Genomic DNA, 15742 nt, shown 5'->3' on the forward strand with positions numbered 1-15742 from the left:
CTAGGAACACAATAACTAGAAATTGTAAAACACAGAAAAGTTGCTTTCTATACACCCACCCTGAACATTTTGATCAAATATAGCTCTAGATTGTATATGTTCATAGGAGCAACTGGTGGTATTTCAAATGGTGGCCGCTACATCATCTATTGACTTTACATAATGTGCCATTCTAAAGGACAATTTCATTTGGTCCTTGTGATTAATTACCAGCCATCATTATCCAGGACTGACTTAGCAGGTTCCAACCTTTTCATTTTCCCCTCACTTTATCGACTACAGACGCAAGTCCTCACCGACTCAATTGTAATGATCTGAACTAAAACCAGCATAAGGAATTCTGATGCCGTTCGTTCCAGTCATCAAACCCTGGTTTAGGCTGGGACCATAATACGGATGCAAAAACACAACTAAATAATGCACATGTTAGGCTGCTTTCACACTATAAAATTCATCAGTTTTAAAAATCTGTGTGATGTTCAGTTATGAAAACCCTGAAAATCGGCCATTAGACATCCGTTATAAAATCCCATTATAGTCTATGGGATTTTTAAATTATCCGTTTTAATCCGTTATAGCCCGTTATTAATAACAGACGTTATTTTGTGACGGGAGAATGAACGGAAGAAATAGTGCATGCACAATTTCTCCCGTTACTATCTTCCGTCACAAAATGACGTCAGTTATTAATAACAGACTATAACGGATTAAAACGGATAATGTAAAAATCCATAGACTATAATGGGATTTTATAACGGATGTATGGGATTCTCTAATGGACGTTTAATGGCCGATTTTCAGAGTTTTCATAACGGAACATCAAACGGATTTTTAAAACGGATGAATTTTATAGTGTGAAAGCAGCCTAAAATTGGCATACGGTAAACAACAGATATTAAGGGGAGGCCAAAAAGCTTGATAGTCATAAACCCGCCATCCTCAAAAAAGAGATGAGTTCCTTGTACATGTGCTCACAATAGGACACATGGCTCTAAAATGTGGAAAATACTTAAAGGGGTATTCCGGGTTTCTACATCGTATCCCCTATCCAAAGGATAGGGGATAATATGTATGATCGCAGAGGCCCCGCCACTGAGGACCCCCGCAATCTCTGTGCAGCCCCCGGGTGCCGCATCAGAGATGGGGACGCGACGTCACTGCCACGCCTGCTAGTGATGCCATGCCACACCCCCTCCATTCAATTCTATTGGAGGGGGCGTGGCATGAATGGAGGGGGCGTGGCAGGATGTCACTAGGGGGCGTGACATCACGTCCCCGTCTCAGAAGCAGTGCCCGGCACAGAATGTCGGCGCCTGCACGGAGATTGCTGGGGTCCCCAGCGGCAGGAACCCTGTGATCATACATCTTATCCCCTATCCTTTGGATAGGGGATAAGATGTATAAACCTGAAATACCTCTTTAATAAAAAGCAATGGAAACTCCAGTTTATAAAGTAGGACTTTCCATCATTTGGAAAGTTGCATCATCCCTCTTAAATAAATGAAGTGAGACACAGCATATACAGCAAACTCTGCACCGAGACTCCCTACTGACCCATTTTATTTTACCACTCATTGCTTAGAAACACAGAAATAAATGGTAGAAATGTGATATTTGGCTGTGATCTGAAGTTACAGCATTACGCACAATTCTTTAAGCTTTTCCAACATATTCAGTTGAAAGAGTGTGTCCCCCCAACAACACTTCTACCCTATTCACAGGATAAGTGTATGATCGCTGGACCCCCTGTGATCTCAAGAACACTGGGGGAGATCAAAACTTGTGCAAAGGAAAAGTTACCCATAGCAACAAATCAGATCGCTTCTTTCATTTTTAAAAAGGCCTCTTAAAGATGAAAGAAGCAATCTGATTGGTTGCTATGGGCAACTTTTCCTCTGCACAAGATTTGATAAATCTCCCCCACTGTTCCAGAGTCTCCTGTCAGAATGAATTGGAGGTGATGCGTGCACATAGGAGCTGCCAGAGATAGCCACATACTGACAATCCTGTACACAACGAATGGAGCTGCAGTTTGCGCACACGATGTCACTCCATTCTGACTCTTGTTCTCAAAACCACAGGGGGTTCCCAGCAGTCCGACCCCCCGCAACCACACAATTATACCCCCTATCATTTAAAAAATGCATGTCATCAAAATGATAACTCACCAGGAACTACAAAGTGCACTGTGGCATGAGGATTCCAGCTCAAGCTGACTGGTCGGCACAAGATTGGTTTAGTGTAGATGGAAGGACTGGGGGAAACTTCAGGTGGTTCTGCAGGGGGGCTCTCGTCACTGTCCCCCCCAGCACCACGGTGCAGCAGGAGGTACACATACTCTGCCAGTCTCACTTTTTTCCGTCCTCGTTCCTCCAGCTCTAGTTCTATGAGGTATCTGTTGCCCCTTGCAGAGTCACGGCGCTTCTCCACATTGATTATACGAAGTAAAGTGTATATGCTAGACGTGGGGATAAATAAGATAATAAATGGAAAATGGAAATGTACCAAAAAATTTAAGTGTACCTGTCACTTAAAAAGAGACATGTCAAAGATTTTGATCAGTCGAGGTTTCAGTGTTCAGACACCGACTGATTGACAAGCACACGGCTGAGCTCTTCTCTCCCCCCCCACTCTCTGTCTATGGGACTGGCCTGTTCCCAAAGACTTGCATTATGGGACAGTCACATGGTACAGAGCTACAAGAGAAGGTGCTTAGCGTAAACTACTCCCTTCACTGTCTAGCGATCAGTTGAGGCCTTAACACATGACATTACAAAAGTTTTTTTTTTTTTTTCTATGATCGTGCCTACTTAAGTAATGGATACAAATGAAAGCCAGGAGATGCAATGGGAACCCAAACACAAGACAAAATATAAAACATGTCTCTCACCCTCCATTCTTCTCGTTGAGTTTTTCCATGTACTGCGCCACCACATCCACAGTTTCCGCTTCAGAAAGCTGCAGGTTACCGCTCACATTGCAGCGAAGATCATTCCAGTCTGACCTCAACATTTCAAAGTCTACATTTCCTACACTAAATGTACGTTGCCAATTGATGGCATCCTCTGGCCAGGTTTGCCGAGGCTCCGATTCCTCATAGCTGTAGTCCTGTAGTTCTTCTGCTGGGGCTTCTGAAGACAAGGTGAGTGAGGGAGGGCCACCAGGAAGACTAGGTGAGGTAGGGAGGGATATTCCAGGGACTTCAGTTTGGCCTTCCCAACTGTAAAGTCCCAGTTCTGAGGTATCGGGTGGAGTCCAGGTTCTCGATCGTTTTCCCCCACGTGAAACTTTTGGGGGAGTAGGGAGATGATAGTGCTCATGAACTTTAGAGGTTCTCCGTGGTTTAGGTTTCGGCAACAGCATCCCAGGGAAGACTTGACCTCGAGACTTTCTAACTCCAGAGAGGAGTCGTGTCACATATACTTTATCTGATTCTTGTTTATTTGTCTTTTTAGAATTTTGTTTTACTTTCTCTGCCTTTGTGGTGACCTCTACTCTACTTTCAGCACTAGGCCTTACTGCTACATTGTCCTGCTTTTCTGTAACTTTTTCTAATTTCCCATGTTTCTTTTTCACTTCAGATTTTTCCCCTCGCCTCCGAGTCTCTGATCTTCCTTTGCTTCTCGATTTACTGTCTGAATTCTTTCCCTTTCTCTTGTGATCAATATGATTCCCTTCTTTAGTTCTTAAAGCAGATTTTCCTCCTGTGGGTTTTGGATCATCTGCAATTCCCTGTCCACCAAGCAACGGCACTAGGTGTTTCCTACTTCCCCTGTGAACAGAAGGTGGGCTTTCCCGAGGTGCCCACAGGAGAGATCTTGTGCTGTATGGCATAGGCTCAAGTGAATCATTGTGATGGATGTTGGTGTGCTGAAGAACCACAGGGGCCGGTGAGAGGTCATCAGTCATAAGCTCTTCCTTAACAGCTTTCTTTTGGGAGATGCCAGGAAACAGCGAGTCGTCATCATCCTCATCTTCATCCATGAAATCTAAGAGAAAGATTTAAAATAAATATTTTACTTAAAAACAAACAAAAACTAAAATATAATAAGGAAAAAAAAAAACATGCATACATATTGGAAATCTGCCCCATTCCCATCACAACAGCCTTCATATGCGGGGAGAAAAGTAATACAACAGACCACCAGGTTTATCAGTCTTGCTCATCCTAATAATTGCCCATACCCACACTAGAAACCCCTCCCCCCACCACCACCACCGGGTCCTTTTGTCGTAGAATGGGTAAAATATATTTCTTTTTTATTATGTAGGATTCTATGAAATCATGCAGTCTACTACACTATCCCATGTTTTTTATTTTATTTATTTTTTTTTTTTTTTAATAAATATACTGAAGTATTAACAGCTAACAAAGGCCAAAAGTAAGTTTTGGCTTCTGACAGGTTAATGGAACTGTATGGAAACACTCTCTCTCTCCCTCACCCCCCCCCCCCCCCATACGTCAGAAGCTTTGTACACATTAGTGGAGGCCATTATTGTCATAGCCTCAGAAAACTGAAAGAGTGCCTACTCAAAATTCTCATTGTAACACTCAGAATGTCTTGAAGTAACGCTCCGGCCAGTGACTGGCTTAGCAGGCAGTTCCAGCAGGGAGAGGCAGAGCACACCAGGGACCAAAAATGGTCAAAACAGCAAATGTGAAGGAACAGGGCAGGGGGAGTATGCTTGTTTTTTTTATGTTAAAGGGGTACTCTGGTGATTTTTTTTTAAATCAACTGGTGCCAGAACTTTAAATATATTTGTAAATTACTTATATTTAAAAATCTTAATCATTCCAGTACTTATCAGCTGCTGTATACTACAGAGGAAGTTATTTTCTTTTTAGATTTCCTTTCTGTCTGACCACAGTGCTCTCTGCTGACACATCTGTCTGTCTCAGGAACTGTCAAGAGCAGGAACAAATCCCCACAGCAAACCTATCCTGCTCTGGACAGTTCCTTACATGGACAGCAGAGAGCACTGTGGGCAGAAAAATTTAAAAAGAAAAGAACTTCCCCTGGAGCATACAGCAGTTGATAAGTACTGGAAGGATTAAGATTCTTAAATAGAAGTCATTTAAAAGTCTGGTTAACGTTCTGGCATCAGTTGATGAAAAAAAAAAAAAGAATAAATAAATAAAAAAAATTTCACTGGAGTACCACTTTAACCCCTTAAGGACTCAGCCCATTTTGGCCTTAAGGACTCAGACAATTAAATTTTTACGTTTTCATTTTTTCCTCCTCGCCTTCTAAAAATCATAACTCTTTTATATTTTCATCCACAGACTAGTATGAGGGCTTGTTTTTTGCGCGACCAGTTGTCCTTTGTAATGACATCACTCATATCATAAAATGTATGGCGCAACCAAAAAACACTTTTTGTGGGGAAATTAAAACAAAAAACGCAATTTTGCTAATTTTGGAAGGTTTTGTTTTCACGCCGTACAATTTATGGTAAAAATGACGTGTGTTATTTATTCTGAGGGTCAATACGATTAAAATGATACCCATTATTATATACTTTTATATTATTGTTGCGCTTAAAAAAAATCACAAACTTTTTAACCAAATTAGTACGTTTATAATCCCTTTATTTTGATGACCTCTAACTTTTTTATTTTTCCGTATAAGTGGCAGTATGGGGGCTCATTTTTTGCGCCATGATCTGTACTTTTTTTTTTGATACCACATTTGCATATAAAAAAAACTTTTAATACATTTTTTATAAAAAATTTTTTTAATAAAATGTATTAAAAAAGTAGGAATTTTGGACTTTTTTTTTTTTTCGTTCACGCCGTTCACTGTACGGGATCATTAACATTTAATTTTAATAGTTCGGACATTTACGCACGCGGCGATATCAAATATGTCTATAAAAAATGTTTTTTACGCTTTTTGGGGGTAAAATAGGAAAAAACGGACGTTTTACTTTTTTATTGGGGGAGGGGATTTTTCACTTTTTTTTTTACTTTTACTTTTACATTTTTTTACATTTTTTTTTACACTTGAATAGTCCCCATAGGGGACTATTCATAGCAATACCATGATTGCTAATACGGATCTGTTCTATGTATAGGACATAGAACAGATCAGTATTATCGGTCATCTCCTGCTCTGGTCTGCTCGATCACAGACCAGAGCAGGAGACGCCGGGAGCCGGACGGAGAAAGGAGAGGGGACCTCCGTGCGGCGTTATGAATGATCGGATCCCCGCAGCAGCGCTGCGGGCGATCTGATCGTTCATTTAAATCGCGAACTCCCACAGATGCCGGGATCTGTATTGATCCCGGCACCTGAGGGGTTAATGGTGGACGCCGCGGTGGACGCCATTGCCGGCGGGTCCCTGGCTGCGATCAGCAGCCGGGATCAGCCGCGCATGACACGGGCATCGCTCCGATGCCCGCGGTTATGCACAGGACGTAAATGTACGTCCTGGTGCGTTAAGTACCACCTCACCAGGACGTACATTTACGTCCTGCGTCCTTAAGGGGTTAACAAAAAAAAAAAAAAGAAATGATATACTGTAAGTTTTTCTGTCCCTGGAATTTCTCTTTATCATCTATTTACATGTACAGTATTCTGCACATATCTGATGCACAGGATTTGAAACATAAGGCACAAAGATGTTGCCACACATGAATCACAATGTACCATTTGGATGGCTAATACACCTAATATTTATGACCGATGAATTGTCAGTACAGATGCATTATCATTTCACAATAAGGGAGCGATAAGAGCTACAGTACTGACTGGCAGCCAGTTTATTACTCCAACCAAGATACCGTCCCCAGAGTGCTCCCTTCCCTGCCGCTGCCAGCCACATTGCAGCCTCCTCCGATACATCACGTCACTATGCCATCCTCCATGCACAGTAAGACAGAGCAGGAAGAAGCTCCTTACTCTGCTGCAAAGGGATAGAAGTCCGAGTGACGCCATGGCCAGCACAATCTAAGTTCACCAGAAAACAGATGACAGCTCCTCTGTTCTCCATGTCTGGTTTACAGAAACACTCCAGCCTGATCAATAACCAAGGAAAGCACTGCACCCTGTGAAGCCGCCCCTCCTGAGATCTGGGATGGACAGCAGGAACACGAAGGCGGCCAATTGGGAATCACTGCTTTATAAGGTGGTAGAATCCAGCAAACCCTCCCCCATTCTTTCCAAAGGCAGCCTGCCTATCTGACTAGACATCTGTCCACATTACACAGCATTTGATGTTCATGTCATTTTTCATTGATTCATTTCACTGATTAAAAAGCAAAATCTGAATTAAAGGATAAAGAAAAAATCCCTCATATAATGAACATAAAGGAATGAAAGAACAAAAGCGTTTTCCTGTTTTGCATAGTGATGTGAAAGCTTTTGATCTTTGCACCCTATGACTGCTGGTCTATAACTATTGGGTTTATTTGGTACATAGATGTATATCAAACGGAACAGAGACAAGCTGTGTGCAAAACGTGCACATTCCCATTCCCTAGCATTCTCCGGAATAAAGTGCTAGATTATGCAAAAATTTGGATTTTTATTTAAAATCCACATACAGAAAAGTGTCACACTGGTTTCTGAGCCCTACAGAACACTATTACCCCCAACCTGACCAACAGACTGCCCCACCAGCGTTATCCCATTCACCGCACCCATGCTGGACCATTTGGTAATTTTCCCCAGTAGTCCAGCAGGGACTTATTGTTATTATTTCTCACATTATGGACTAGTGAGAAGTCAGAACCATTGGATTCTACTGCATATGAATTTAACATAAATAAGAGCAGTACTGAACATAAATAGGTGTACAAAAAAATTACACGGCAGAAGAAAAGTTATACCTAATGATGCCTAAAATTGTATTGAAGGTCTTATCAATAGGCCATAAAAACTTGCAACAGATATGCAGATCGCTTAAAGGGGTACTCTGCTGCTCACTGAACAAACTGTTCCGAACGCTGGAGTCGGCAGCTCGTGATGTCATAGCCCCACCCCCTCATGATGTCACGCCCCGCCCCCTCAATGCAAGTCTATGGGAGGGGTGTGACAGCTGTCCCATAGACTTTCATTGAGGGGGCAGGGTGTAACGTTACAAGGGGCGGGGCTATGACATCACAAGCTCCCGACGCAGGCTCAAGTGTTCGGAACAGTTTGTTCCAAGCACTAAGCAGCAGAGTACCCCTTTAAAGGGTTATTGACAACTCTATGGACAGAATCAGTCTCCCTCTTCTCACAGCTGACAATACAGTTGTATCTTACCTTTCTGGCAAATAGGAATATTAAAAGATATTCACTGTATGACATTTACAACATACACTCCCTCAAACCCAGGAAGACACAACGCTATTTCTACTGGCTGCGCTGCATTGAACAGAGACCTAGCTGTAGGGAGTGACTGAGCATGTGCGTCCACCAGCGCTCAGTTAGTAAGTGGATGTGCACATGGCTATACACTTTGAAAACCAGGTGGCAGCATACTAGGCAAGTACATTTCTAACTGGTTTATTTAGAAGAATGTAAATGGTAAACAATGCAATTTTTTTGATCTTCGCACCAAAATAGACTACTGTTAGGGCAACTCCTTTTTGTTATAGATGCTGAAAGATGATTAAAAAGGGGTATTCCGGCCTTATACATCTTATCCCCGATCCAAAGGATCACGTCTATGTCTCGGAGGCAGCGCCCGGCACAGCATACCCGGGACTGCACAGAGATCGCAGGTTTCCCAGCAGCGGGGCCCCTGTGATCAGACATCTTATCCCCTATCCTTATCCCGCATGGATCTCTGGGCGGCTAGTTCTGGTCGGTAGTTTATGAACCGCATGGATCTCTGGGCGGCTAGTTCTGGTCGGTAGTTTATGAACCGCATGGATCTCTGGGAGGCTAGTTCTGGTCGGTAGTTTATGAACCGCATGGATCTCTGGGCGGCTAGTTCTGGTCCGTAGTTTATGAACCGCATGGATCTCTGGGAGGCTAGTTCTGGTCGGTAGTTTATGAACCGCATGGATCTCTGGGAGACTAGTTCTGGTCGGTAGTTTATGAACCGCATGGATCTCTGGGCGGCTAGTTCTGGTCGGTAGTTTATGAACCGCATGGATCTCTGGGCGGCTAGTTCTGGTCGGTAGTTTATGAACCGCATGGATCTCTGGGAGGCTAGTTCTGGTCGGTAGTTTATGAACCGCATGGATCTTTGGGAGGCTAATTCTGGTCGGTAGTTTATGAACCGCATGGATCTCTGGGCGACTAGTTCTGGTCGGTAGTTTATGAACCGCATGGATCTCTGGGAGGCTAGTTCTGGTCGGTAGTTTATGAACCGCATGGATCTCTGGGCGGCTAGTTCTGGTCGGTAGTTTATGAACCGCATGGATCTCTGGGAGGCTAGTTCTGGTCGGTAGTTTATGAACCGCATGGATCTCTCTAGTTATGGGAAATCCCTTGCTGTTCCTTTCTGTAATTTTCTTGGATTACCTGTAACACTGCCAGTATACTGCACCTGTATTGCTCAAACCACATTTGTCATTCCCTGTATAACACTATCTTTTTAATTCTGTGCTACGATGATGCTATGATTTCCACTTATTTTGTTTTCCATGTTGAAAATTGTTCAATAAAAAGAGATTTAAAAAAAAATAAAAAAAATTATATATATATTATATGCATTTCCCAACTGGTGGCAACATTTTTTGCTGTTGGTGCATGCTGGGAGTTTTAGTTTTGCAACATCTGGAGAACCACGAGTTTAAGAACAGTGTCTCAAAGATTAAAACCATTTACTGAGCCTACATCTGAGTCTTCCAAAATACAGGAGAGCTCAAAACCGCTTCTGCCTACATACTAAGTCTATCGAGTACAGTGTAACAGTGTACAATTCCTTTTGGTCCAACAACTGGCATCTTTGTTAGTTATTCTTCTCAAAGTTGCCAATTGACAGGAAGCAAAGAGACACGTAGGAATGGACAATGGTTCAGGATAAAGTGTACCTGAAATCAACAAAAACTTTTTATATGTTTTATATAATGTAGATAATACCATTATATGTATATTTGTAATATACATTGGTTAAAAAAAAAAAAAAAAGTATATTTCTGTTCCTGGAGCTATTGCCTGTGTGTCTCTATGTGGAGTTCAAATACAGGAAGTGAGGGTGGACAAGCAGGGCTCTGGGCACCGGAGACAAGTAGGGCTCTGCACACCGGAGACAAGCAGGGCTCTGCACACCGGAGACAAGTAGGGCTCTGCACATCGGAGACAAGCAGGGCTCTGCACACCGGAGACAAGCAGGGCTCTGCACACCGGAGACAAGCAGGGCTCTGCACACCGGAGACAAGTAGGGCTCTGCACACCGGAGACAAGCAGGGCTCTGCACACTGGAGACAAGCAGGGCTCTGCACACCGGAGACAAGCAGGGCTCTGCACACCGGAGACAAGCAGGGCTCTGCACACCGGAGACAAGCAGGATTCTGCACACCGGAGACAAGCAGGATTCTGCACACCGGAGACAAGCAGGGCTCTGCACACCGGAGACAAGCAGGGCTCTGTACACTGAGGCTCTGTGACTTGCTATGGGCTCACACATCAGGATGATTGACAAGCCAGAAGCTTGCACAGAGCCCTGCTTGTCCTACCCTCACTTCCTGTATTTGGACTCCTCATAGAGACACACAGGCAATAGCTGCAGGGATAGCACTTTTTACCCCAAAATACAAATTTATATACATATAATGGTATTATCTACATTATACAAAAAGTTTTTGTTGACAACAGGTACACTTTAATAGACCTGTTTAGAGAGTATGTGAAAACAATGTGCAGAGCCCAATATTCCAGTCTAGGGGTCAGTGTCATAAATACACTCATCTTTCAGTGCATTATACCTTTAATAAAATCCTTCAGATGTCTACATGTAATAAGTTACTGAATACATAGCAATAACCTCAGTGTCAAAAATGTGATAATCATAGCTATAAATGACTGTTACAGCGGTGGCAAGAAATAGAAGTAAAGGGCACATGAGTCATGCATTTCACATATGCCTGAGAACAAGGGAAAGCGGGTATATTTCTAACAGTACATACGCTGTCGATTGAAGAAGAGAAATGGCATTTGGGGAGAATCGTCGTCATCCATCTTCATATACTTATAGAATCCAAACCTTAGGGAGGAAAACAGAAAATGACAAGTTGTTTCATCTGCGTGACTGCAGCGATGGAGAATATAAAGGAAGCTGGACTGTGGCTTCAGGATATGATTATTTTGGGGGAAGAAGAAAATAATGTATGTCTTGCATTAAGTCAGTACAAGCCACAAAGAACTTACTTCTCCAAGTACACAGGGGATTCTCGGTAGAAGCATTTGTTTTCTGTTTCCATGTGGGTGAGACGTGTAAAATCATTTGGATAGACGAAGGTAAGGTAGACCTAAAAACAGCAGAAAAAGCAATGGAGTTTGAAAAGAAGTTAATGCGTGTGGTACTTACTAACCCAAATACAGTGTTTACTCACAAACTGCAGGCCTTGGTAACGGGCAATGGGAAAATCCTTCACCACGTAAGTAGGGTTGTATGCACAGGGGACCAGCACATTCTCCACCTTGGACTGTTCAATCATAGGGGCTGCAGAGAGAAGTTATGGGTTATACTCCACACAGAAGGCAAGCACACTATGAGGCTAGGTTTTCACAAAAGGTCTTTTTCTGGCGGTTTGGGAAATCGGTCACTGCAGTTTTTGAGCCAAAGCCAGAAGAGGATTCAAAAGGAACAGGACATATAAAAGGAAGGACTTACACTTCTTCCTACTGGATCCACTTTCGAGTTTCGTTCAAAAACTGCGGTGGCAGTATATAAAAAAAAAAAATAAAATAAAAAAAAAAAACACCAGGAAAAAACCTGAGTGGAAACCTAGCCCTATGCTTGCTTTTAGGGCAGAGATTTTGGCTCCAGTCCAGTCTAGTAAAATTCAAAGGTGGTGTGTAACAGGCGGGTTTTATGAGTGTAGACTTGTGCACAGAAGCAAATGACAAAATTTTATGATTTTGGAAGCCTAAGCTGAAGCTCATGAGTCGTCACAGGAAACCTTTCCTTCATAAAATTATTCAAAATTATTCATTCCTCTATGACAGGTTTTCAGCTTGTTTGACCTCTTTTTATTGGACGGGTGCCTGGGACCACCAACCAGTGGCCAAAAAACAAATCCATAAAAATCGCTTTGCGTCGCCATATTCTGACCCCCATAACTTATCTATTTTTCCCATCTACAAAGCTAAGTGAGGGGCTTTTTTTGTTCCATCTCTATGATATTTTTAAATTGTCTTTTTAATCCACGTGTTTTGGGAGGTGAAGTGACAGGGGGAAAAAATTGCAATTCTGGTATGTATCATATTTTTCTCTGATAAAATCAATGCATAGGATAAAACAACATTTTGGAATAACTTAGACATTTCCTAATGTAGCAATACAACATTTTTTTTTCTATTTATGCTTTTCTTCCACATGTTTAAAAACTTTCTTTTACCAGTTCATTTAAACCGAGTAAAGGAACTTCTAACAGTAGAATAAGCAATAACTTGTAGAATACATGACTAGATGTCATGGTCTAAAAGGGTAAAAGGACATTTTGCACGCTGTTTGCTGTAATACACAACCGCACCCACTGTGTATGAAGTAAATCTGCACACTCCATAATTCCTTCCCACAATCATATCTGTCAGCTCTTTATCATGCTCAGACCTAGAGGCAAGGAGATGGAGGCAGCATGCACATGTCATACAGGGCTTGGCTTAAAACACTTAAAGGGGTACTCCACCCCTAGACATCTTATCCCCTATCCAAAGGCTTTAGGCGCCCGTGGTCGGCACGTCCCCTCCATTGAGGTCTACGGAAGATATATGGAGGGGGCGTGACAGCTGTGGTTTCTCCATGAATGTGGATTACTAGGGGGGGGGGGGGGGGGGGGGGGCAGAGATCGTGTGGGGGTCCCAGCGGCGAGAACACCTCCTTTGGATAGCGGATAAGATGTCCAGAGGGGGGAGTGCCCCTTTAAGCAAAGGAGAAGGTGTGAGCTAACAGATTCCCATTAATAGTACATCAGATGTTAGGATAGATGACAAAGAACCTGTTACTCACCCTGATATGTCTTGGCCTAATAAGCCAATTTTGGAGAGACAGACAGAATATCTAATGTGTATGAAGACCTCCAGAAAGGTCAGACATGTTAGATTGCAAGTAACAGATCCTTGTGTTCTAGTGAAGATAAGATGCTGCCATATTCCTCTTACCCAAGCCTTCATTTAGAACATGCAAATGATTAGAACAATGTTTCCCAACCAGGGTGCCTCCAGCTGTTGTAAAACTACAACTCCCAGCATGCCTGGACAGGCAAAAGCTGTCCGGCATGCTGGGAGCTGTAGTTTTGCAACAGCTGGAGGCACCCAGATTGGGAAACAGTAGCTTAGAAAGTTCAGGTGTACAAAGGGATCAGGAAAGATAGCTGTCGGTCAACAGGTACTGTATGTGTATGGCCAGCTTTAGTGAAAATATGCTGAGTTGCCCATAGCAACCAATCAGATCGCTTCTTTCATTTTTCAGAGGCTCTTTAAAAAAATGAAAGGAACGATCTGATTGGTTGCTATGGGCAACTCAGCAACTTTTCCCTTGGACAGGTTTTGATAAAACTCCCCCATTTTCTTTTAAGCAATACTTACTCATATAAAAAGTGTCTCGAGGATCTCGTCTCAAGATATCAACAATGGATTCCTCTCTGGTCAAGCGATGGTTGATCGCACTGGACAGTGTTTGGGGGATGTGGGAGATCTCATTCATTTTATATGGTGTCTCATCTGGAGAGAAAAAAATATATATATATCTTGCTGAGAAATATCTTGTATGTATCATAAATTCTGCCCAGGCAGATGGTACACAGCATTGTCTTACCAGTGTATAAAGACAAGTACTGAGAGTCCACAATTTCAAACTTCATTCCTGGGAGAGAAAGGCGCCACTAAACAGACAGATACAACACATTAATAGAGTAACATTCTGGGCAGATAAATAACTATATTGTATGAATGTATGTGGCTTCATCACAGTGCCTTCTATATATTTATCAGTGTTCACCCTGATACTGCCAGGCAGTTACGTTGACCCAGGACAGCACTCCAGCATAGACAACCCCAGATACATCGTCCTTTAGGACACTATCAATACGGCTTTGAAATGATATGCAAGGAATTATGTTTAGAAGTTGTACTCCACTGGCCAGTGTTTCGGCTGCTTTGGAACATTTAGTTCCAAGCGCTGTGCACACGCTGCGGGGGTCGGCCATGCCCCCTTGTGACATCAGGCCACGACCCCTCAATGCAAGTCTATGGGAGGGGGCGTGGCAGCCACTACGCCCCCTCCCATAGACTTGCATTGAGGGGTCGTTGCCTGACGTCATGAGGGGGCGCGGCCAACCCCCCGCAGCACGTGCACAGCGTTCGGAACTAAATGTTCCAAACGCAGCCGGAACACTGGCCAGTGGAGTACCCCTTTAAAAGGAGCTATGCCAGTATTAAAGGTGTTAACTGGCTGATTGGCAGGGGTCTGATCACTGGGACACTAACCGATACCGAGAACAGAGGACAATTGTCACCAAAAGTGAAGAGAGTGGCAGCATCTATGCTCAGTCACTGCACTAGAGATGAGCGAACTTACAGGGATTTGATACGTCACGAACTTCTCGGCTCGGCAGTTGCTGACTTTAGCCTGTATAAATTAGTTCAGCTTTCAGGTGCTCCGGTGGGCTGGAGACTCTCTCCTAGGACTGTATCCACATTTTTCAGCCCACCTGAACACCTGAAAGCTGAACTAATTTATGCAGGCTAAAGTCAGCAACTGCCGAGCTGAGAAGTTTGTGACGAATCGAATTACTGTAAGTTCTCTTATCTCTACACTGCACCATTCACTGTCTATGGCACTCCTGAACATTTACAGGGTTCAGAATCACCAAGAATGAATGGAGCGGTGGCAGAAAAAAGATGTGCTGCTGCTCCGTTCACCTGAGAGGGCAAAGTACTCAGTTTTCATGGTCGGCGATAGTGGGGATCCCAGCAGATGGACCCCGCAATGATCAGCTGGTAAACCCTTATACTATAATATAAAACAAAATCCTTTTAGAATTACAGTTTGTAAAATCTTAAAATTTAGAGGGAACATCAAAATGGTGTCAGCCCATCTTGGAGATAGACCGCAATACTTACAGCTACTTCCACATGGTCAGACCCCCGATCATCCTGTTTGTGAAGAAGTTCAAAGTAATACCGCCGAGAAGTCATCAATCTGGGAAAAAGAAAGCAGCAGGTGAGAGGATTCACTTTCCTTTAGACTAAAGGATTACAAACTGATCAATAACATTAAAATGCCTGCAGAATGTATATAAAAACTAGGCAATAATCCAATACTCCAAGCTAAACACGTCAGCAGCTGTACCAATCTCTCTGGTAGTTACTACAATTTGTCCATCTGGATCCTTCTTGGCTCACAGAGCACTGTCTACAATTATATATAGTTCTCAGCTAAGGCTAAGTTCACACGGCTGTTTGCATCCAACCCGTTAAGGGTCCAATCTGCTAAATTTTTTACATTTTTTTTTTTTGAGCTGATCAGATCCTAAAACGGATCAGATGCAAACGGCTACTACGCTTGCATGGGGTCCGTCGGTGACCCAGTAATTTTACAGGATTTTAGTGGAGAGTAAAAAAGAGCTTGCACTATTTTT

The 15742-nt window shown here is 42.9% G+C and overlaps 1 protein-coding gene across 2 annotated transcripts in view; it reads right to left on the reverse strand.

The window, feature by feature from the left end:
* The window catches only part of B4GALNT4 (beta-1,4-N-acetyl-galactosaminyltransferase 4), an 87549-nt gene that overhangs the window by 28470 nt on the left and 43337 nt on the right, over nucleotides 1–15742 (reverse strand). For both annotated transcript variants that reach the window (XM_056526887.1, XM_056526888.1), the window contains exons 9-16: nucleotides 15225–15303; nucleotides 13918–13984; nucleotides 13689–13823; nucleotides 11492–11601; nucleotides 11307–11407; nucleotides 11066–11142; nucleotides 2891–3989; nucleotides 2169–2458 (exon numbers count right to left, since the gene is read on the reverse strand). In XM_056526887.1, coding sequence (XP_056382862.1) covers nucleotides 2169–2458; nucleotides 2891–3989; nucleotides 11066–11142; nucleotides 11307–11407; nucleotides 11492–11601; nucleotides 13689–13823; nucleotides 13918–13984; nucleotides 15225–15303 — 1958 coding nt within the window. The remainder of the gene's footprint in view (nucleotides 1–2168; nucleotides 2459–2890; nucleotides 3990–11065; nucleotides 11143–11306; nucleotides 11408–11491; nucleotides 11602–13688; nucleotides 13824–13917; nucleotides 13985–15224; nucleotides 15304–15742) is intronic.

The sequence above is a fragment of the Hyla sarda genome, chromosome 6 (assembly GCF_029499605.1).
Source record: "Hyla sarda isolate aHylSar1 chromosome 6, aHylSar1.hap1, whole genome shotgun sequence".
Classification (NCBI taxonomy): domain Eukaryota; kingdom Metazoa; phylum Chordata; class Amphibia; order Anura; family Hylidae; genus Hyla; species Hyla sarda.